General features: G+C 66.2%; 2 protein-coding genes across 4 annotated transcripts in view; one reads left to right on the top strand and one right to left on the bottom strand.

Annotated features, from left to right (window-relative positions):
* Positions 1-1,073: 1,073 nt before the first annotated feature.
* LOC141995690 (dnaJ homolog subfamily B member 2-like) lies at positions 1,074-15,243 on the top strand. Of its 2 annotated transcripts, none has more exons than XM_074966970.1 (10): positions 1,074-1,210; positions 4,567-4,666; positions 5,311-5,420; positions 8,273-8,326; positions 9,420-9,536; positions 10,850-10,939; positions 11,951-12,056; positions 12,861-12,931; positions 13,224-13,439; positions 14,564-15,243. In XM_074966970.1, exons 2-10 carry the CDS (start codon positions 4,602-4,604, stop codon positions 14,572-14,574), a joined length of 840 nt encoding a protein of 279 aa, XP_074823071.1. In that variant the 5' UTR covers positions 1,074-1,210; positions 4,567-4,601; the 3' UTR covers positions 14,575-15,243. The 2 variants fall into 2 exon arrangements, with proteins under 2 accessions (XP_074823071.1, XP_074823070.1); XM_074966969.1 differs by having other exon boundaries at positions 9,417-9,536.
* A 1,141-nt stretch (positions 15,244-16,384) lies between these two features.
* The window catches only part of PTPRN (protein tyrosine phosphatase receptor type N), a 49,467-nt gene continuing 43,286 nt past the window's right edge, over positions 16,385-22,565 (bottom strand). For both annotated transcript variants that reach the window (XM_074966965.1, XM_074966966.1), the window contains 4 exons: positions 19,648-19,701; positions 19,242-19,306; positions 17,862-17,935; positions 16,385-17,326 (listed from right to left, as the gene is read on the bottom strand). In XM_074966965.1, coding sequence (XP_074823066.1) covers positions 17,255-17,326; positions 17,862-17,935; positions 19,242-19,306; positions 19,648-19,701 — 265 coding nt within the window. In that variant the 3' untranslated portion in view covers positions 16,385-17,254. The remainder of the gene's footprint in view (positions 17,327-17,861; positions 17,936-19,241; positions 19,307-19,647; positions 19,702-22,565) is intronic.

Raw genomic sequence — 22,565 nt, 5'->3', positions numbered from 1 at the left:
CCTGGCGGGCTGGCTGGAGTGGTGGGGCCGGGAGTCTTCCTCCCGCATTCCCAGCAGCACTGGGGGAGGAGCAGCTGCTGGCTTGGCCCAGAGGGCACATGATGACCCATACTCGGGGCCCTCAGCTCAGGCCTGCCTGCTAATCCGTGGCCCCAGGGACTCGGGTATGTGGTGCGCTGCCCGCCAGTGTTTTAGAAGGAGTCTCATGAAATTTGGTTTCAGAGTAGCAGCCGTGTTAGTCTGTATTCGCAAAAAGAACAGGAGGACTTGTGGCACCTTAGAGACTAACCAATTTATTTGAGCATGAGCTTTCGTGAGCTACAGCTCCCTTCATGGGATGCATCCTGTGGAAAATACAGAAGATGTTTTGTGTTTGGTGTTTTTCCTAAGCTCCCAGCTGCTGGAGTCAGGTGATGCGTTAGGTGGGAATTGCAGCCTTCCTTTAAAAAACCAGCCAATTCCTTGCCCTGGGATGGGGGAGAACGGCTGGAAAAGGGGACCTGAGTGAGCCGCAATGGCTGTGGGCGGGCCCGGAGGGTTGCCAGATGTCTAGCTTTCAACCGAACACCCGTGGAAAAGGGACCCTCCCCAGCCAGGTGAAAAAGAGCAAATGAGTGAGGGTGGGGGAGAGCGTGCAAGGGAGCGGGGTGGGGCCTCGGAGAAGGGGCAGGGCAAGGGTGTTCGGTTTTGTTTGGTCACAAAGTTGGCAACCCCACGGCTCCTCACCTTTGGGTGCCTGGGGCTGGCTGGACGGGGGAGGCGAGGCACCCACCTCCAAGCCGCGCCCTCTGGCTGGAACCCCAGCGCTGTGAGCTTCCTTGCAGCAGTGCCCTGGCAGGCCAGCCTCAACCCCAACCAGGAGCGACCCAGGCCTTGATTTCCATCCACGTGGCCATGCAAGGGGAGCCCCCCGGGGTGGGGGGGGCAGTGGGCGGGGGGCCGTCCCGGGAGCCCCGGGGTTCGAGGGAGGGGCGGGGCCAATGGGGGGCGGGGCTCTGAGCTTGTGGTTCATGACCTCATCAGTTCAGAGTGCAGGGCCCTGACGTCACAATCGGCCCGGGCTCCCCATTGGCGCTAGGCGCTGTCCGTCACACAGCGGAGGGGTGTGATGGGCGGGGAGCGCGTTTTTGTCCCGCCCCAGGCCCGCAGCTGCAGCTGGGCTGAGCCGCGCTCGGAGCCTGGGGAGCCGGGGCCGCTGCGCCGCGGGGAGGTACGGGGGGGGGGGCTCTGGGGGGGTGCAGTGGGGCGCAGGGCAGGGAGCACCTGGAGGGTGCAGTGGGGCAGGGATCCCCCGGGGGGCGCGGTGGGGGGGCGCAGGGGGCGCTCCCCCCGGGGGGCGCGGTGGGGGGGCGCAGGGGGAGCTCCCCCCGGGGGGCGCAGTGGGGGCCGCTCCTGCGGCGGTGTCGGGCCTGGGGGGCCCCCCGGGGTCAGGAGGTTGCGGGGCGGCTGGGGCAGGGGTTGGGCCCCGACGGGATCGGGCCCCGTGCCCCGGGATCGGGCCCCAGGCCTGGGGGCCGGTGGCTTGCGCCGCTTGTGGCCAGAGACGGGGCCGCGGTGGCGGGGCAGGGGGCCGGTGTGCGAGGGCCCAGCCCGCCCCGTGCCCCCGACGGCCAGGGCAGCTCCGCGCCGCGGACGGGACGCCAGCCTGGGCCCGCGGAGCCTGGGGCTGCCGGCGGCTCGGGGCCCCTCTCGCGGGGCTGGGGCCCGGGGCTCCGGGGTTGCCCCGTCTGGGCGGCGAAGGGAAGAGGCCGCCGGAGAGAGGCCGAGGAAGTTCCAGCCGGTCCCGGCGCCCGCTGGAATCGCTGCCGGGCACCCGAAGGGAACAGGTGCCGGGGCGGGCCCGGCGTCTGGCCGGAGATGAGCTCCCTGGGTTGGCAGCAGGACGCCCGGCCCTGCACCCGGCTTCGAACCCGGGGCCAGGCGCGAGGGAGCCCTGGGGGTCCAGGGGAAGCTGTGACTCGCCTGGTCTCCCTTGCCCTGGGTGTTTGCCCCTCCTCGGGGTCGCCCTGGGTCTGGGCCTGCTCAGCACCATTGGGCCTCCCCCCCTCCCCCGTGCGCCCCAGGAAAAGTGAGAATTGAAGTTTGTGTTTTTGCTTTCAAAGGCAGAAAATCACACGCTGGGGTTGCAAAATCCCTTATTTACCAACAGAACCGAGCTGGGGCCCGAGGCGGCCCTGGGAACTGCTGACCGCAAGCGGGGGGAGGGGGGCGGCAGGGGGGGAGAGCGAATTAGTGTCGGGCACGTGCTGAATGTGCGGGGGAGGGGAGGGTGCAAAGCAGCCCCACGGATAAAGGGAACAGAAGAGGGGTGTTCTCTCCACCGTGCTGTCTGCTTCGGGGCCTGTCCCCCCTGAAATGGGAAAGGCCCAGAGAAGGGCAGCAAGCAGGGTGGGGCTGAGAGGGGCAGAGTCAGTGCGCCAGGCGAGGGGCCGGCTGCAGGAGCAGGTGTGGGGGCGGTGGGGGGCCGTGTGAGATGAGCGGCGAGGGTGTGAAGGCAACGGTGAGGCACCTGGATGTAATGCGTCTGGAAATGGGGAGCCAGTGGAGGGGTTCAGAGGCCGGGGCCGTGACCACGGCAGCTGCAGGTCGAATGGATTCTGGGGTGCGGGAGCGTCGGCCAGGAGGAGGCTGCAGCGTAGAACTAACCTGTGGAACTGGCCGCTGTGGGGAAAGCGCACAGCTGTGACTGAGGCCACGGCCCCCAAGTAAACAAATGGCCCGATTTCCCGAGGAGCCAGGCGCCCTCCGCTGCCCTCGACCCCGGTGTGGGTCACTGACGGGGGCGGGCAGCCTCCCCTCCCGGCAGAGCTATTCTTACTCCTCCCGGGTGGCAGGATTAGATGTTCATAGTAGCTGCTAAGCTCCTTAATGCGGACAGGCTGACTAGGGAGGGGCTGGGCCCCGCTCTGTCCCGGGGTGAGATTCCCTGTTCTCTGGTCCCCTGCTCACTGCGCAGTCCCCCCCTCCCCGCCCACATTGACCCCGTCCAGCCGGGGAGGGCATCTGCAGCGCCCCCTACGGGCCAAGGCTGAGACTCCCACCTAGGCCCGCCCTCCGGCCCCCCAGCTCCCTCGTTAGGCACCAAGGGCCAGGTTTGTAATGGGATGTCGGTGCCGAACTCCCACTGGGAGTAAACTGCCTGTAAAACCCTGAGCTCTAGAGACTTGCAGAAGGGGGGAGCGATGGGGGCTGGGGGCGCTCGGCCCCTCTGCATAAATCCGGCCACTTCCTCCGGGGCCTGAATGCTGAGCTGGGCGGGCCCCCGCGGCGAGGGGCGGTGTTCTGTGGTGTGGCCCCCGGGGCCCGTTGGGCTGGGCCCTGCCCAGGCGCATGGGGAGGGTGGTCCTGGGCTCCCTGGTATGGGTTGATGCCGGCAGTGCCCCCCCCCCCCCCCAGCTGCGGAGCGGGTTCTAGCAGGGACCCCTCCTCGCCCCTCGTCACCCCCGCCCCCAGTGCCGGAGGCCGGGCAGGGTGGGGGCACATGCTGAGGGGGTGCCCAAATGCCGACCGCAGCTACCCCAGTCATCACCACAGGGAGCTCTCCCGGGCACCTGATTAACAGCCCCCCTGCCCCCGCCCCGGGGGTGAGACCCTGAGGGCAGCTGGGTGCTTTGAGGGACTGGGGTGGGACAAGCAGCCAGCCTGGTCTCTGCTCCTCCCCTTGGCTGCTCCCTGAAGAGCCGGTGGGGGGTGGCTGGCCCTGGCTGCGGGGGTGTCTCCCTGTGGGCAGGTGAGTGTGGGGGGAGCCCCCTGGTGGAGAGGGAGAATGGTGGGGGGTCAGACATGAGGAGGGAGAGGAGCAGAAGCAAACCTCCCGTGGGGAGGCACCTCCCTTCGGCTCAGCAAGGGCGAGGGACCCGGGCGAGGAGGGGGTGGTCCAGAGGGGCTGAGGTCCTGTGGTTGCGTAGGTGGAGCATAGCCCTGCCCCCGAGTGGCTCTGGGAGGGGTGGGACCCTCTGGGGTGCCAAGAGGCAGGGTCCCTTGAAGACTCTGCAGCTGGCGCCGTCCCTGCGCTCGGGCTGTGACAGAGACAAGTGCCCCTGGGGCTCTGGCTGCCGGCGCCTGACGTGGGTGGGGCCCGCCAGCCTCTGGGCCACAAATAACCCCCTTGCATTCCCGCTGCCCGGGCAGGGGCAGAGAGGCTGAGGCCGAGGAGGGGTGGCAGCGTCAAAGTGAGGGGGCGAGCCGGGGGACCCCGTCCTGGCACGACAGCCCATCGGCTGGGAGGCAGACAGACCGGGCAGTGAGGCAGGGACTGAGGGCAGATGGGGCCCGGTGTCCCCACTCTGCCTGCTGCATCAGCAGCTGCCCCTGTGCAAAGGGGGTGGGACGTCCCCCTCTGGAGCTGGTAGCGCTGTTGGGCCCCAGTGGGTCTCTGCGGCTGTGTTTGCCGGGCTGGCCCTCTCTGGCAGGGGACAGACAGCCCAGTCGCTGCTCTTCGGGACCTGGGGACGGGCGGCTGTTTCTGGCTGATGCTCTGTCCTGAGCAGCCAGCACAGTCCTGGGGGGCTCGCTCTGCTCCCCCGGGCATCTCCAGATATGCCTGACGTTGCCCTGCCTCCCCAGCTGCACCGCCGGCCCCTGACGGACGGACAGGCGCCATGGTGGAGTACTACGAAGTGCTGGGCGTGCCCCGAAACGCCTCCTCCGATGACATCAAGAAGGCGTAAGTCCTGCCCCCGCCCGAGTCGCCTGCGCTTTCCACTAGCAGCTGCTGCCCTGCCGGGGCCTCCCTCAGGGTAGAGTGGGGCTGGACGAGCGCTCGAGGGGCAGCGGGGCCTAGTGAGCAGGGCCCTGGGCTGGTGCTCGGGAGCCCTGGGATCCGGCCCTGCTCTGCCACTGATCTGCTGCGAGCTTGGCCAAGTCCCTTCCCCTCGGGCCTCGCTTCCACGGCTGGGCGAAGGCGGCGACAGGCCATCCGTGGCCTCTGGGCCTGCACAGCCCCCTGCCCCCCAATCCCCCCCCGGCAACCCGCACCATCTCCCTCCCAGATCTTGGGCAGGGCCAGGTGGGAACATGCGCTGTGATCACAGGCCCCGCTTGGGGAGGGGGTGGGGGGCAGCATGGGGAGGGGCGTGCAGGGTGAGATGGTGGGGGACTGTTCAAGGGCAAAGGGGGCATCCCAGGAGCTAAGAGCAGCTCTCTAAGGAAGCCCCTGGATGCCAGGCTGTGCCCGGGTGCTGGCGGGAACCTGGCGCGGTGGGGTCGCACCATCGTTTGGTCTTGGGGGTGGCTGGCACGGTGGGGGGAGGATGGCACCTGCTGACGGCAGAGCTGTGGGGTCACTGACTGTCCCTGGGCACTGTGCAGGTACAGGAAGGCGGCGCTGAAATGGCACCCGGATAAGAACCCGGAGAACAAGGAACACGCCGAGCGGAAGTTCAAAGAGATTGCGGAGGCCTACGAAGTGCTGTCGGACAGTAAGGGGCCGGCGTCTCCTCTCCCGCTTCGTTTCGGGACACCTGGCGCTTGTAGCCATGGGGCTGGAAGGGACCTCAAGGGGTCGCTTAGTTCAGCCCCTGCACCACGGCAGGGCCAAGTGGCCGTAGCCCAGCCCTGACGGGTTTTTTGCTTAAACCTCCAGGGATGGGCGTTCAACGGCCCCCGGGAAACCTGCTCCTCAGTGTAGCTCCCCGGAGTGTTGGAAACTTTTCCCGCAATTGCCCCAAGTGCCCCGTGCTGCAGATCAAACCCGGCACTTCCTGTGGACGTGCAGCACGACTGGGCTGTCCACCCTGCAGTGTAGACCCGGGGCTGTGGGGCTGGGCCGTGGACTCCAGCATCCCCACTGCGCGGCAAACCAGGGCCGGGCCCGGCTCTCTCAGCCAGACTAAGGCGGCCGCACCACGCTCTGCAGCCCTTCTGACCCGGGGCTGGGGCTTGCGCTGCGTCCACACTGCAAAGTGACAGGGCTTGGACCTCGCCCAGCAGGGCCCTAGGGCTCCAACTTGGGGACCGAATGGCTCAGCAGCGGTTCTGCAGAAAAGGACCTAGGGGTGACAGTGGACGAGAAGCTGGATATGAGTCAGCAGTGTGCCCTTGTTGCCAAGAAGGCCAATGGCATTTTGGGATGTATAAGTAGGGGCATAGCCAGCAGATCGAGGGACGTGATCGTTCCCCTCTATTCGACATTGGTGAGGCCTCATCTGGAGTACTGTGTCCAGTTTGGGCCCCACGCTACAAGAAAGATGTGGAAAAATTGGAGAGAGTCCAGCGAAGGGCAACAAAAATGATTAGGGGTCTGGAACACATGACTTATGAGGAGAGGCTGAGGGAAATGGGATTGTTTAGTCTGCGGAAGAGAAGAAAGAGGGGGGATTTGATAGCTGCTTTCAACTACCTGAGAGGGGGTTCCAAAGAGGATGGATCTAGACTGTTCTCAGTGGTAGCAGATGACAGAACAAGGAGTAATGGTCTCAAGTTGCAGTGGGGGAGGTTTAGGTTGGATATTAGGAAAAACTTTTTCACTAGGAGGGTGGTGGAAACACTGGAATGGGTTGCCTAGGGAGGTGGTGGAATCTCCTTCCTTAGAGGTTTTTAAGGTCAGGCTTGACAAAGCCCTGGCTGGGATGATTTAATTGGGGATTGGTCCTGCTTTGAGCAGGGGGTTGGACTAGATACCTCCTGAGGTCCCTTCCAACCCTGATATTCTATGACTCACCCCCTGAGGGCTTGCTGAGCTGTCTGACTGGTGTGTGTGTGGACGGAACGTGGGCTCAAGCCAGGGTCAGAGCCCAGCCTTAGAGTGCAGCATAGACAGACCCTTAATCCCCATCCTCTAGAGAAGAGCCCTTCACGGACCTGGAGCCTGGTCTCCGTCGTCTTGTCTGCAGACTGAACGCGCCCAGGTATTAACCCTCCCTCACGGGGCAGGTTTCTAAAGCTGTGATCAGGTTTGTTGCTCTCCGACTGGTTCACATCTTTCCTGACGTGCGGTCCCCAGCCCTGCCGCAGCCCTGCCGCTGAGGCCTCCCCAGTGCCGAGCAGAGCGGGCCAATGACCTCTTGTGCCTTACGGACGGCGCTCCCGTTAGCACACCCCAGCACGAGCAGCCTTCCCGTAGCTGCGTCCCGTTGTGGACCTAGTCGGCGTGTGATCCACGGGGATCCCCAGATCCTGCCCAGCCGGTTCCCCGATTTGGTGTTGAGGGGAGCTGCTGTGCTCTGTATGGACGGTGTCCCCGTCGCGCCCAGCTGTGCGTGTGCCCCTGGGCTGTAGGCAGGACGGAGCTGCTGCCCTGGTTCCTTGCCCCTTCGCGGAGCAGGCCCCGAGACGGCCCTTTGCAAGCAGCCTCCAGCCCGGCTGCATCCTGCCCCGGCGCAGGGCAGGGAAGCACAGAGACCGCGGCTGTTCCTGCTTGTGGCCAGTGAGCCCCTCCCTCTGCCCAGGATCCCCGGCACAGGTGCACTCTGCCCCCCCAGCCAGGCCCGATCCCTGCAGTAGGGAACCCTGAGCTTCCGGAGCCCCCTTTGCACCCCCTGAGGTGCTTGGGGGGGGGGGGGGAGGTCTGGCCGGTCTGTGCCTCTCTCCCTCTCTTTGCGGGAGAGCTTCTTGTTAACCCTCTGCTCTCTGAGCCACACGCACCATTTCGTGTTCCTTTGCTCTCTCCCTGGGGGCTGTAGTCGGGGTGCGGGGAGGGGTCCCCAGGAGTCTCTGGCCATGGCCAGCCCCATGCATTGCGCACGACTTGCTGGATTCGTTCATTCCCCACAGACTCGCTCTTATCCCGGGCGAGCTGTCGGAGCTTGGCCCTCGCTGCTGAGCCCCCAGGCCTGGGGTAGCCCCATGCATCCCATGGATCTAGGGGGGCTGGCTCAGATCACAGCGCCTGGAGCCGCTGTGATCCGATACTGCTTAGAGACCCCGTGAGCCTGGAGTGGGGCACCTGGAGAGCCGGCCAAGGGACAGCCCCACCCACCCCCCGCACCAGCCCCAAGGGTCCCAGAGCAACGACACTAGGTCGAAAATCCCCAGACTTTTCAAAGGAAGTGTTGGGTTCTCGTCTGCGCCCTGTGTCTGAGCCCTGGGGGTTGCCGTCCCCCCAGGCTTTGCTCTGCAGCCAGGAAGGGGAGGAAACAGCAGCTGACAGTCTTGCCCCATCCCATGACTCCGAGAGCTGGGGCTTTAGGAGTACTCCCAATGGCACGAGAGCTGGCGATGCCACCTGCCCACGCAGCGGGAGATGCTCCCCCTTAGCTAGGGGCCGCCCCTTCCCCAGCCCAGCCCTGCTGGAGCGGTGGGGGCCAGCTAACTCTTCCTCTTCTCCCCACAGAGGAGAAGCGTGACATCTACGACCGCTATGGCAAGGAAGGCCTCATGGGAGCAGGTGAGCCGGCCGTGCTGTGGGGGAGGAGCCTGGCCTGGGGGAGCTGAAATCGGGGGGGGGACCTTGCTCCTGAAATCTGGGCTGAGGGGAGTAAAGTCTGACAATCCCAGCCTCTGCTGTCGCGTGACGCGCGCCAACGGGGTGCTGTCCTGCCAGCTCTTGCCGGGAGCCTAAGGGACAGCCACGCTTCGCCCGCACACCGCCCGCCTGGGGCGTGGGCATGAGCAAGACGGCAAAGCCCTACGCGGCCGAGCCCCCCAGGTGCAGCCCCACGGGGCTCGTGGCCCCCCCAGCAGGGCCTCCCACTCTCTACGCGGCTGAGCCCCCCCCCAGGTGCGGTCCCACGGGGCTCGCGGCCCCCCCAAGCAGGGCCTCCTACTCTCTGTGCGGCCGAGCCCCCCAGGTGCGGCCCCACAGGGCTCGCGGCCCCCCAAGCAGGGCCTCCCACTCTCTGTGCGGCCGAGCCCCCCAGGTGCAGCCCCACGGGGCTCGTGGCCCCCCCAGCAGGGCCTCCCACTCTCTACGCGGCTGAGCCCCCCCCCAGGTGCGGTCCCACGGGGCTCGCGGCCCCCCCAAGCAGGGCCTCCTACTCTCTGTGCGGCCGAGCCCCCCAGGTGCGGCCCCACGGGGCTCGCGGCCCCCCAAGCAGGGCCTCCCACTCTCTGTGCGGCCGAGCCCCCCCAGGTGCAGCCCCCCGAGCAGGGCCTCCCATTCACTACGTGGCTGAGCCCCCCAGGTGCGGCCCCACAGGGCTCGCGGCCCCCCCCGGTGTGGTGTGGTGTGTCTGTGCTCCACCCACCCATCAGTGCTGCAGGCGTTCGGGGTGGAACTTGCCCCGGGCTGGGTGCCGGCTCTTGACCCAGGGGCGAATTGCACCCACTACAAATATTTGCAGGGGGACCCGAGTGAGAGCGGCCCTGGGAGCGCGTCATGTCCTGTTGCATGCTGGGACCTGTAGTTTGCACAGCCCCCAGCTAACAGAGCACCTTTATCCTGGCGCGTCTCCCCAGGGGGCGGGGACCCCAGCCTGGTTCTCACGCGGTTCAGACTGGGATCTTGGTGCTCGCGTCCTGCGTCTGCTTTTCCCCAGCAGGGCCTGGGGGATCAAGAGCCGGCGCAGGAGTCCCCGAATTCACCTTCTCCTTCCGCAGCGCCCACGACGTCTTCCGGGAGTTCTTCGGCGGGCGGGATCCCTTCTCTGAGCTCTTCGGTGAGTTTTGGCCCACAGCTCTCCTGGGGGCCCTGGAGGAGGGAGGGGAGAGTGGGCCCAACCCAGTGCACGTTTTGATTCTTTGTGGCCAGAGAAGTGGGGATTGGTGAGAGACCCCAGAGGCTATGTTGTGTGTCATGGGTCCTGTACTGCTGAAAGCTCATGGAGATTCGCCTTTGACTCAAGTGGTGTGGCCTGGGCTTTTGGCTCGGGAGGGGCTGAGTTTGAACTTCTGGGTGACAGCAGGGGCAGGAGTCGCCAGCCTAGCAGCAGCTGTGACCCCTCTGGTTAGTACGGTGCCTTCCACCGCGTCGGCCCCCTGCCCCACAGCTGGAGCAGCAGCTTCCTCCAGTGCCTGCTGTGCCGGTGGTGTGGGAGCCGGTGACGCCATCCAAGGACTGTCCCACGCTTTCAGCAGGCCCGGTCCAAGCAGACGCTGGTCCTTGTGCCAGAGGACACAGGGGAGGAGCGAGGGAGGCCGGATAGCCGAAGGAGAGAGGCTGGGAAGTGTTGGTGGTCTGGGCTCGGTCGCTGCGGGGAGGCTTGGCTCCGATGCAGCTGGGGATGACACGGGGGGAGAGCGTCCGTGACGCGGGAGGCAGCCATGCTTGCTCCTGGGCTGAATACACAGGACAGAAGGATCCGTGCGTGGGAGGGGCTGATCCGTGAGGAAGGGTGAAGAGCCGTGACCGGCGGTGGGTGGCCGACACTGACGACTGATGGAGCTGGCCTAGGTGCTGGGCCCAGGCTTGTGGTAGGAATTGAACTAGAGTCCCAGGGCCGTGCCCTAGCTGCTGGCCAAGGGCTCGCTGCGGGTGCTGGCAGGGGGCGGCTGGAAGCAGCATGCTGCCGTTACGAGGGGGGCAGGTAGGCTGCCTATCGGGAATCCTCTCCCAAGGGCTGAGGGAGCCTCAGGACACGTGAACTGAGAGAGGCCAGAGCAGTGCCCGCTGGCTGCCAGCCCTCGGCAGTGTTTGGCCCTGTCAGAGCGACTAGCACCCAGGCCCTGCCCCCTGTGTGGGCCTGATCCCGCAGCGCCCGGAGCAGGAGAGCCACTGTAGCCGGGGTCTGCTGGATCTTCAGCTTCTCTTCCTGCAACTCAGCAGCTGGACACATGGAAGTGCCAGCTCCGTAGGCCTCCGGAGACCGCCCCCCAGAACCCCCTTTGGGGCCTGCTGCTCTGGGGCCCGTGGGTGCCCTGCCCCCAGGGTGGACTGGCTGCACTCTGGAGTTGTGTGGCTGCCGCAGCCTGGCCTGGCATCCTGCGAGGGAGATTCTCGGGCTGTGCTCACGCCACGATCTCTGTCTTCCAGATGAGATGCTGCCGTTCTCAGAGCTGCGGGGAGCTGGCCTTGGACACCCCGGACAAGGCTCCTTCTTCTCGTCTTTCCCGGCATCCTCAGGTAGGGGGCAGCCTGCCTGTCACTGCCAGCACTGTCCTCCCTGGGCACCTGCCGCACCTGGAGCGGGCACCTGTGTGGTCCCAGCCCCGGCTTTCTCCCGAGTCGCTCCTCCTCCCCTCGGTGCCAGATCCCCTGGCCGGCCCAAACCACCTCCCCTTGGCTATGGCGATTCAAGGACAGTCTTGCCCTGTGTCACGGAGTCCCCGGGCGATGCTCTGGAGCTGCTCCCTACGAAGCCAGGCAGGACTCTGGGGAAGTCCCCTCTCGGGGAGCAGCCTGTCTGCAGGACACACAGCTTCCCCCGGCTCCACCTTCCCGGGTCTGACCTCGGAGCATTCAGCCTCCTCTGCCTCTCCGTGCGCTTCCCACAGCGAGTCCGCCAAGGCGGGGTCCTGGGGAAGCCAGAGGGTCCTGCCCCGCAACTCCACAGTCAGACATGACTCTGAGCCAGCCAGTAACACAGAAGGTTTATTAGACGACAGGAACATGGTCTAACACAGAGCTTGTGGGTGCAGAGAACAGGACCCCTCAGCTGGGTCCGTTTTGGGGGGCCGTGAGCCAGACAACCACGTCTGCCCTTCGCTCCTCGTCCCCAGCCAGCCCCAAACTGAAACTCCCTCCAGCCCCTCCTCCTCTGGGCTTTGTCCCTTTCCCGGGCCAGGAGGTCACCGGATTCCTTTGTTCTCCCACCCTTTATCTCTCACCTTGCAGGGGGGGAGGGGCCAGGAGACAGTGTCGGCCATTTATGGACCCTGGCCCTTTGCTCTGCAACAATCACACCCCCTTATCCCACCCCCTAGAGACTTAAGAACTGCCTAGGGGAAACTGAGGCACCCCTACAGTATTCAGAGGAAACATTAAGAACAGTCCCACTTCATCACACCCTGCGACTCCTGGACAGACATTTCACTGCAGTGCATCCCCTTGGCTGACCCGTTACCACCCCGTCACCCTCTCACACCTGGCCCAGGCTGGGGGCTCCTGCTGTGAGGTTGTCACCCTGTTTTTCAGATTTCTTCTCCTCGTCCTTCAGCCCTGGCACCGACCCCGGAATCGGCTTCCGCTCGGTTTCCACCTCCACCACCTTCGTCAATGGCAAACGCATCACCACGAAGAGGTAGGGAGGGGCCACTGGGGACTGGGCCATGGCCAAGCCAGCCTGTCTCCCAGCAACACGGCAGCTGCTCCAGGGGACCAGATCATGGGGCCAGCCAGGCTGGTGCCCCACCTTCCCCCATGCCAGAGCCCTCCATGGGGCCAGCCAGGCTGGTGCCCCACCTTCCCCCATGCCAGAGCCCTCCATGGGGCCAGCCAGGCCAGTGCCTCACCACTCGTCATGCCAGAGCCCTCCATGGGGCCTGCCAGTATGGTGTCCCCCACACCAGAACTCTCCATGGGGCCAGCCAGTGCCATGTCCCGCCACGCCAGAGCCCACCCTTCCTGGGGCCCAGCTGTGTCCTGGCAGGGTCCCCCCATCTCTGCTGGCTCCTGCAGCAGCTGCTGTTTGACCTGCTGTCAATGGCCAAAGACCCGGCCTAAACAGCGCAGCGTCTGCCCTTCATGACCTCCCAGCCCCTCTGCCGGGTGACGCCTCGATCAGCCCCAGCCGGGGAGCCCAGAGTCCTACCAGGAGGCTTTGTTGCTAGGCCACCTGTCGCCGCGTGCTGGGCGGGGAGAGCACTTTAAATCAATGGCCTGCACCCCCCGGAAGCGTAGCTCGTGCCCGAGGTCAGAAGATACTGACAAGGTGAAGACCAGCCCCCGCTCAGAATGGAGTTGGCAGCTGCCCCCAACGCACATGGAGCCCGTAGCCTGGCACAGTCCCTGATGGCACCGCACAGTGCCCCCCCCATCCCGAATCTCCCCCGTGGGGTGCCGCCCTGGCCGGCTGGGTGACCTTGTGCTGGCTCTTTCTCTGCAGGATTGTGGAGAACGGGCAGGAGCGGGTGGAGGTGGAAGAGGACGGGGAGCTGAAATCAATCCACGTTAACGGTGAGGAGTGGGGTGGGAGGGGTCTCTGGGGACCAGGGTGCCCCCTATATGTTGGCTGAGCCCCGCCCTCTGGGAGGCGGGGGGGCCGGGTTCTCCCCAGTTCACAGACAGCGGCACTGAGACCCAGATCAGATGACCTGGCCCAGGGTGAGCTGGGCAGACGGGGACAGGCCTAGAATTGTGTCTCCAGGGTCCCCATCTGGTGCCGTCGGCACAGGCCCATCCTCCACGGCCAGGCCAGGCCTGGGGACAGCGCGCCTGGGGCCTGACCCCTGTGCCTCCTTCCCGTCAGGTGTCCCTGACGACATGGCGCTGGGGCTGGAGCTGAGCCGCCGGGAGCAGCAGGCCCTCCCGGGCCGGGCCTCGCACTCGCCCCCCGCCCCGCCGCGGCCCCGCGGCTCGTCCCCGGTCTGCCTGTACACGGACAGCGAGGAGGAGGACGAGGATCTGCAGCTGGCCATGGCCTACAGCCTGTCCGAGATGGAGGCTGCGGGGCAGCACAGAGCAGGTGCGCGTGGCGCCAGCAGGCAGCAGGAGGCGCAAGGGGGGAGCCAGGTGCCTCGGCCCCAGCCCGTGGGCAGCGAGGGGAGCCGGACACAGAGCCCGGGGGCAGGGGGCGGGCAGGAGGGGGCAGCGCCCGAGCCAGCAGTGGGGACGGAGCCTGCTCCCAAGCCGAAGCAGCCCCACTGTCGCCTGCTGTGAACCGGGCTGGGGCTGGGGGCCCGGGCAGCCGGAGGATCCCAGCCCCGGGGAGCAGCAGGCGCCGGGCTGCCTGACGACCCAGCGGGGCCGGGGGGCTCAGTAAAGGGCTGGAGAGAAGCCTCCCTCTGGTGGGTGCCGTTGCAGAGCGAGGAGCTGCCCCCGCAGGGCGGGAACCGAACGCTTCCCCTGGGGCGTCCTGGGGGGGGTCGCGTGGGGCCCTGGCACCATCACATGCTCAGCTGCCTGTCCATGCCATGTCCCCCCCCCCCCCCCCTGCAGGGGGTGTCCCTCCCCCAGGCCAGCACTGCCCCTGGCTCAGCTGTGTGCGAGGACCTGCCCAGGTTCAGTGGGAGCTGGTCTGCCCCTAGGGTCTCCTCCCAGAACCCCCCTGCTGGGCCAGGCTGCCTGGGAGGGGTGTAGGGGTCACGGCCTGGCAGGGGAGGGCTGCCCAGGGGTGTGGGGCTCAGGTCCTTCGCCAGGGGACACAAGCACAGCTGGGCTGCTCTAGAGAAGTCAGGGGCAGGGTGTCCCTCGGGGGGGAGATCCTGCAAGGAAGTATTATTATATAAAGAAGGGTATTGGGGGGGCAGGGGATGGGTGCTAGTTCTTGCCCTCACTGTTGCTGCTCTGGATCCTGCTGCTTACCCCACCCCCCACCTCCACTGCTCTGGCTGCAGCCCCTGTCCCACTTCCACAGGGCTGGGGGCCACCCAGCTGGGGCATCAGGGCCCAGCACCCCTCCCTCCTGCGCCTCAGAGCACCCAGGCTGGCAGGAGCCTCGGCTGAGTCCTGCCTCAGGAATGGGGCTGGAGCCCCCCCCAGCCCCAGGGGCGCTGGTGCCCTGGCCTGCACGTACCCTGGCTGTCACACGCTCACAAGGCTTGATTCATCTGTGTCGTCCCTCCCCTTCCCCTCTGCTTGTCTCCCCAGGTGTGTTCTGAGGGACGCGCCGCGGGGACCCTGCCATGTGCAGTCGCCCAGGGAGGCTGGTCACACCCGGACATCGCTCTGTTTCCGCACTCCCCCTCCCCCCAGTACCCCCGGGCTGCGTAGTGGGGGGCTCTCTCCTGTTGCTGTCTGCTGAGCAGTGTGTAGTCGGCTGTAGCTAGTGAGGAGGGGGCATGGCATCTGTGCTGGGGCCTGACTGGGCAGTGCCCTGCACGTGGGGCCCTGACAGCTCTGCAGGGCAGCTGTGCCAGGGGGCCCCGGTGGGAGGGGGGCTGGGGGACAGAGCCCTGGGCACCTCCAGTCCAGTCCTGCTCTGCTGGGGGTTGCCGCTGGAAGAGGCCTGACTGCGGGGATGGAGGCAGCCCAGGGGAAGGAGTAAGGGCCCCCCCGCCGCAACCCCCATGGGGGGAGGGAGCTGCAGCTGGAAGAGATGAAGGATTCTCCTTCAGAGCCTGCACAGGGGGAGGGGACTTACTCCAGCAGCCTCCCCCCCCCCCCCCTTCCCCTTACAGCTGGGCAGGAGCTGCTCTAAGGCTGCGGATGCAGGGGGGTGGAAGGAGGGTGCCTGCGCCCTGCAGGTCCTGCTGTGCAACCCCCTTGCTGCTGTGGGGCTGCGCCAGCCACCAGGGAGCGGACCCTGCTGTCAGTCAATAAACTGTTTGCAATAGATGCGGTGTGTGAGGGGGGCTCTCTGAGGGGGGAGGGCAGGGGCTGGCTGGAGCCCTGTGTGGGGTGGGGGGGTGATTAAGCTCCTACAAGAGGGGCAGGGCAGGCCTGGGAAATTCCACCCTGGGGCGGCTGGGGCTGGGCCAGTCACCTGGCTGGGTCCCCAGCCTCAAGCAGAGTTTTCCCCTGGGGAGGGTAAGCCCAGGCTGTTCCCATTGGCAGGACTGGTGCAGGGGGGTACCCAGGGCCCCTTGCCTAGCTCTATCCCCCAGCTCTCAGCTGCTGGTGGCAGGGCATAGAGCAAGCTGGTATCTGCTCAAACTGCTGCCTTCCCCACCCTGGGGCGTGGGTGCAGGGAGGGGCACAACTCTGCCCCCAGCACAGTAACCCCCTCCCAGAGACGGGCCTGGCTGGAGGGTGCAGGGAGGGGCACAGCCCCCAGCCCCAGGCAGGGAACCACCCACAGCCCTGATGGATGGCGTAGTGAGGGGCCTGGCTGGAGGGTGCAGGGAGGGGCACAGCCCCCAGCCCCAGGCAGGGAACCACCCACAGCCCTGATGGATGGCGCAGTGAGGGGCCTGGCTGGAGGGTGCAGGGAGGGGCACAGCCCCCAGCCCCAGGCAGGGAACCACCCACAGCCCTGATGGATGGCGCAGTGAGGGGCCTGGCTGGAGGGTGCAGGGAGGGGCACAGCCCCCAGCCCCAGGCAGGGAAACACTCACAGCCCTGATGGATGGCGCAGTGAGGGGCCTGGCTGGAGGGTGCAGGGAGGGGCACAGCCCCCAGCCCCAGGCAGGGAACCACCCACAGCCCTGATGGATGGCGCAGTGAGGGGCCTGGCTGGAGGGTGCAGGGAGGGGCACAGCCCCCAGCCCCAGGCAGGGAAACACTCACAGCCCTGATGGATGGCGCAGTGAGGGGCCTGGCTGGAGGGTGCAGGGAGGGGCACAGCCCCCAGCCCCAGGCAGGGAAACACTCACAGCCCTGATGGATGGCACAGTGAGGGGCCTGGCTGGAGGGTGCAGGGAGGGGCACAGCCCCCAGCCCCAGGCAGGGAACCACCCACAGAGACAGGCCAGGCCGGGCTGCAGCTGCACAAACGCGACACGAGAACTTTATTCACATCAAGATACAAAATTATATTTCTCTAGAAATTTCTCTTCTGCTCGACTGATGCTGATTGACCCACACAGGGGGTGTTGGGGGGGGGGAGGGTTCCCCCGCCGGGCTGCCACACCCAAGGGCTTGGCTGGGTAGGCCCCTGGCATCACCAGAGCAGGGGGGCCCTCAGCCTGGCAAGGATTGTTCCAGCTGCATCACCTCTTGCCCTGGGAACTGGGGTTGGGGGGGAAGGGTCCGCCCCCGGGCACGGAGACCGGCAGTGGGAGGGACAGGAGCGGGGCAGGTTGGGGCCAGCCTGGCGAGAGCTGCAGGGCCCCTGCCCCCAGAGGGAGGGCGCAGAGCCGCAGAACTCCTGGGGGTAGGAGAAGCAAAGGCAGCGGCTGCTTCCTGGCCCAGCAGCTGCAGGCTCCTGGGAGAGCTCAGAACCGCCCCGTGCTGGGTCAGACCTTCCCTGGCCGTGGGCAGGGCCTGGGGGGCTGGGCGGGGGCAGCGTGACTAGACACACACACACGGGGAGGAGCCCGTGGCAGGGGCTGTGCGTGGGCACCTGTGCACAGGAGGCAGGTGGGCACTGGGCATGCAGGGGCAGCTGTGGGGGGGGGGCGCAGCATGGTCCCATCTTAACCTCTCAGGGCAGCCGGTGCAGCCCCTGTCCCCCCGCGGGTTCAGGCTGCCCTGTGCCTGCTGTCAGCACGACTCCTCCTCCGGGCCCAGCCGCTCCCAGCAGGAGGTGGCAGCCAGACGAGGCCCGGGCAGCCCAGTGGGGCGAGGGCGGACGGGGGAGACGACCAGCATCACAGACACGACGTTACACGGGCGAGCAGCCCCGGCAGGCGGGCGCTCGAAGCACACGGGCACGAGGGGGCCGGAGGCGAGGTGAGCGGGTCACTGGGGCAGCGCCTTCAGGATGGCATTGACCTCCTCTGCCACGGCCGTCAGCGCAAACTCAAACTGGTCCTGCCGAGGGGAGAGCAGGGTGAGACCCACCCCGGAGCAGCGCAGTGCCTGCCCAGCGTGAGGGGGCAGGGCTGTGCCCCCCTGGCCATCACTCCCCCGTGCTGCCCGCAGCCGCCAGTGCCCACCCAGCTCATGGGCAAGGCCGCCCAGCGCCAGGGCTGCCCAGCGCCAGGGCCCTGCTTCCTGGAGGCTGGTCCCGGAGCCTGGCCCCAGCAGAATGGAGGAACCCGCCGCCCTGGGAAGGGGCAGCCCCATTGTGCCCCCCGTGCTGGGAAGGAAGCCAGCGGCCCAGGATCTTTGCCCCCCGTTGGGAGCACTAGCCAGTGCCTGGGTGGGGGGCACAGCGGCTGTGGGGCCAGGTGCTGTCTGGGAGCAGCGAGCGATGTCAGAGGGGAGAAGGGCTGTATGCCTGCCCCCCACTGCTCCATAGGGGGGGCCCTGCCCCTTCCCTGCAGGGGGCTGGGCTGGCCCCGGGGCTGAGCTGGGCCCGGGGCTGACCTGCTGGCCTGGGGCCTAGCTCGGGGAAGGGGCGCACCTTAGTCTGCACCATGCCGGGCCTCTGGTCGCGGACGTGCTCCAGCGTGGCAGCGATGTCAATCTCCTTCACGCCTAGGGCAGAGCACACGAGGGGTTAGGGGGGCCCGCAGCCAGGGCTGGGCCCCGGAGCACATGCAGGGGATGTGGAGGGGAGGATGCGGGCAGATGAGGGGCAGAGCTAGGACATGAGCTCAATGTCTAGTTGGCAGCCAGTGTCAAGTGGAGTGCCCCAGGGGTCGGTCCTGGGGCCGGTTTTGTTCAATATCTTCATAAATGATCTGGAGGATGGTGTGGATTGCACTCTCAGCAAATTTGCAGATGATACTAAACTGGGAGGAGTGGTAGATACGCTGGAGGGGAGGGATAGGATACAGAAGGACCTAGACAAATTGGAGGATTGGGCCAAAAGAAATCTGATGAGGTTCAATAAGGATAAGTGCAGGGTCCTGCACTTAGGACGGAAGAACCCAATGCACAGCTACAGACTAGGGACCGAATGGCTCGGCAGCAGTTCTGCGGAAAAGGACCTAGGGGTGACAGTGGACGAGAAGCTGGATATGAGTCAGCAGTGTGCCCTTGTTGCCAAGAAGGCCAATGGCATTTTGGGATGTATAAGTAGGGGCATAGCGAGCAGATCGAGGAACTTGATTGTTCCCCTCTATTCGACATTGGTGAGGCTTCATCTGGAGTACTGTGTCCAGTTTTGGGCCCCACACTACAAGAAGGATGTGGATAAATTGGAGAGAGTCCAGCGAAGGGCAACAAAAATGATTAGGGGTCTGGAACACATGACTTACGAGGAGAGGCTGAGGGAGCTGGGATTGTTTAGTCTGCAGAAGAGAAGAATGAGGGGGGATTTGATAGCTGCTTTCAACTACCTGAGAGGTGGTTCCAGAGAGGATGGTTCTAGACTATTCTCAGTGGTAGAAGAGGACAGGACAAGGAGTAATGGTCTCAGGTTGCAGTGGGGGAGGTTTAGGTTGGATATTAGGAAAAACTTTTTCACTAGGAGGGTGGTGAAACACTGGAATGCGTTACCTAGGGAGGTGGTGGAATCTCCTTCCTTAGAGGTTTTTAAGGCCCGGCTTGACAAAGCCCTGGCTGGGATGATTTAGTTGGGGTTGATCCTGCTTTGAGCAGGGGGTTGGACTAGATACCTCCTGAGGTCCCTTCCAACCCTGATATTCTATGATTCTATGATAGGAGACAGCCAGAGGGACAGGTGCCGAGCGCAGGGCAACATGGGGGGGCCAGGGAGAACGGGGCCGGGGCTGGGCGCCAGGACCAGGCGACATGGGGCTCCAATGCCAGGAACGCGTGTTGGACGCGGGGGGGCTGGGGGGGCGGGGTCGCTGGGAGGGGCCACGGCCGCACTCACCTTTGGCCATTCGGTTTAATACCATGTCGATGAGGATGTAGGTACCGGTCCTGCCCGCCCCGTCACTGGAAGAGACACAGACACTTGCAGCTCCAGGGACGCGCCATCAACCCACTGCACAGGGGGGACACCTGGCTCCCAGCAGGGTATAGGGGTGGTGGGGGGAGGGGAGAGCCACTGTAGGCTTCTCGGGGGTCCCCACTGTGCTGCATATGCTCTTCCCCCTCCCGCCCTGGCAGGGGAACGGGCCCCAGGCCAGCCTGGGGCATCCCGCAGAGGGAGGAGGGGGCAGCGTGAGTGAACCCCTGCTAGGATGGAGACTGCCCTAGGCAGGGTGGCAGCCAGGGCCCCCCAGGACCCCCGGGCAGGGCCGAGCGGCGCTCAACGCGGATGGAGGGGCCGTTACCTGCAGTGCACGATAACAGGGCAGGAGCGACCCCGGTAGCACTTGTTGACCTTCCTGCAAGGACAAGGAGAGAGCAGGTGAGAGCAGCCAGCGCCCACCCAGCTCCCACCCAGCCAGCCCTGCCTCCAGACCCCCGCAGCCCAGAGCAGAGCCCTGCCCCGGGGCACACACAGGGCTGGGCGGGGTCATGTCCTGGGGCCTGGCGACCCAGTGGGAAGGACCCAGAGCCGAGGGCTCTCCACAGTGGGGCCGGCGATGCGCTCTGCCCGCTGTTCAGCCCCAGCCGCCTCACCCCGGGGGCCGTTCCTGCAGCGACGGGCACACCCCCCCTGCCCCGGCCGGGAGGGCTGGCGTCCCTGCTCCCGACAGGCCTGGCTGGGGCGTCTCTGCAGGAGGCCACACACAGCAGAGGGGGCCAGGGCATTCACAGATGGGTGGGGAGGGGAGCCATCCCCGGCCCTGGGCGCGGCTCCTCCAGCCCAGCTCCATGCAGCACGTGGGCTCTAGCAACCCCCCCTACGCGGTCTCTGCCGGGGAGCAGCCCCGTGGGGCGGGGGCTGGAGACAGGCCCACAGCAGCGTCCCGGGCCCGGCGCTCTGCACCGAAGTGGGGCGCTGGCGGGAGTCCAGGGGCCCGGGCTCCATGCAGCAGACACGGCTGCCAATGCTCACTTTTGTGACTATGCAACTGGACCCAGATTACTAGCTGCAAATCACAAAAATGCCACTGGCAGCTGCACGAGAGAGAGAAGGGGGCAGACCGCGTGAGTGGCAGGGCGAGCGCGCGGAGATCCCAGCCGGGCTGTGGGGCCCTGCCCCACAGAGGGGCCCGGGGGCAGCACAGACGGCCACAACCAACATGAGGCTTCAAAACACAGCCCCCCCCCCCCCCCCCCCCCGAGGCCAAGGTGGCGGCAGGAGGGGCCGGTGCAGCAGCGGGCGCCCCTCTCCGGTCCAGCCCGGTGATGTGGCGCACACAGCCCCCCACCCCTGGCGCTGGGGCGGCCTGGGGAAGACGCGGCACTGACAGCAGTTAGAGCCAGAGACGGGCTGGCTGCAGACCCCGCCTGGCAGGGAGCCGGTAACACCGTCAGCCCCACGGGGACGCCAGGGAGGGGCAGTGCCCGCGACCCGCCCTGCTGCCCCCAGCTCTGAGTGCCGTGGGTTACGCCCACTCTCCTCCCCACACCCAACGCCACAGCGGGTGCAGGGGGGAACCCATGGCCACAGCCCCCGGCCTGCACTCCTGCCCCAAGCTAACCGAGACGCGCGGCACCGTTCGTCAGCAAGAGGCTGGTACGAGAACCAGGCCTGGTCTCTATCGGGGGAGACATGCCTCAAGCCCAGGTACCCACCAGCCACACCCGCCAGGGCCCAGCCCAGCAGGCAGGGGCTGGAAATCACCTCCCTGCCAGCCTGGAGCACAGTAACCGTGCCCCACCCGCGGAGACCAGCCCCTCTGCGGGTCTAGCTCTCCTGCAGCGCCCCCCAAGCACTGAGCTGCAGGGCTCCTCTGGCCCAGCCCTGGGGCCAGGGCAGGGGTCCTGACAGACTCCCCAGCCATCGGGATCCCAGAGGAGGGCCTGCTCCACTGCAACCCCCCCCTCCCCCCCCCCGTCCAGAATCCTCCTTGAGCCCTGGGTCTGGAGGGCCCAGTGTCCTGTCCCTCCAGCAATCCCCTCCTCCAGCCATGCAGCCCCCAAGAGGGGACTGCGACCCTCTGGCTGGGGCCAACAAAGCCCTAGAACCCAGGACTCACCTCCCTTCGCTGCAGGGTGGGAGGCCCCTGTGCACGCAGGCCCAGGTCAAACCAGGCTTTGGGCTCCCATCTGCAGTGGGGAACTAGGGTCTCATCCCCTGCCCCCCCAGACTCCCTGTTCCCCCGCAGGGCTTCCCGCAAGGAGCAGCTCTCTCTGCCCCAGCTGCAATAGCTGAGCTGGCCCCCACCCTAGGCTCTCCGGGCCCTTCGCCCAGGGCCTGGTTTCTCTGCCAGAACTCCTCCCGCTTCCGCATCCCACGCCAACGGCAGGGCAGGGCACCGTTCCCCGTCCCCCGCCCGCGCTCCCAGGCCCTTTGGCCAGAGCCCCATGCTGCTCGGGGGCAGTTTGCCCCAGGACATTCAGGGCCTTTTCTCTCCGCCATTTCCCCATGGCCCACAGGCAGAGACTGGGACGAGGATCATTGTCAGGGTTCCCTCCCCACTTCTCGCGGCCGGCCCATGCTGGCCCAGCTCCAGCTCTGCAAGTCGGCACACCCGCTTGTGACAAAGTGGGACTGTTTCCTCTGAATAGTGTGGGGGTGCCTCAGTTTCCCCTAGGCAGTTCTTAAGTATCTAGGGGGTGGGGTAAGGGTGTATGATCATTGCAGAGCCCTAGAGGGCAGGTATGTGCAGGGGTCTGGACACAGACAATGGCCGACACCCTGTTTCCTGGCCACTGATGGCCTGGGCCCTTCCCCCCTGCAAGGTGAGAGCTGAAGGGTTGGAGAACAAAGGGATCAGGTGCCCTCCTGGCCCGGGAAAGGGACAAAGCCCAGAGGAGGAGGGGCTGGAGGGAGTTTAAGTTTGGGGCTGGCTGGGACATGGAGTGAAGGGCAGACGGGGTTGTCTGGCTCACTGCCCCCCAAAATGGACCCAGCTGAGGGGTCCTGTTCTCTGCACCTACAAGCTCTGGTTTAGACCATGCTCCTGTCGTCTAATAAACCTTCTGTTTCCCCGGCTGGCTGAGAGTCCCGTCTGACTGCGGAGTTGGGGGGCAGGACCCTCTGGCCCCCCCAGGACCCCGCCTGGGTGGACTGGCTGTGGGAACCGCACGGAGGGGCAGAGGAGGCTGAATGCTCCGAGGTCGGACCCAGGAAGGTGGAGCCGGGTGAGCTGTGTGTCCTGCAGACAGGCTGCTCCCTGAGAGGAGACTTCCCCAG

This window comes from Natator depressus, chromosome 11 (genome assembly GCF_965152275.1).
Source record: "Natator depressus isolate rNatDep1 chromosome 11, rNatDep2.hap1, whole genome shotgun sequence".
NCBI classification, from domain to species: Eukaryota; Metazoa; Chordata; order Testudines; family Cheloniidae; genus Natator; species Natator depressus.
The sequence above is the reverse complement of the archived record's forward strand: the minus strand, read 5'-3'. Positions and strand labels throughout refer to the sequence as shown.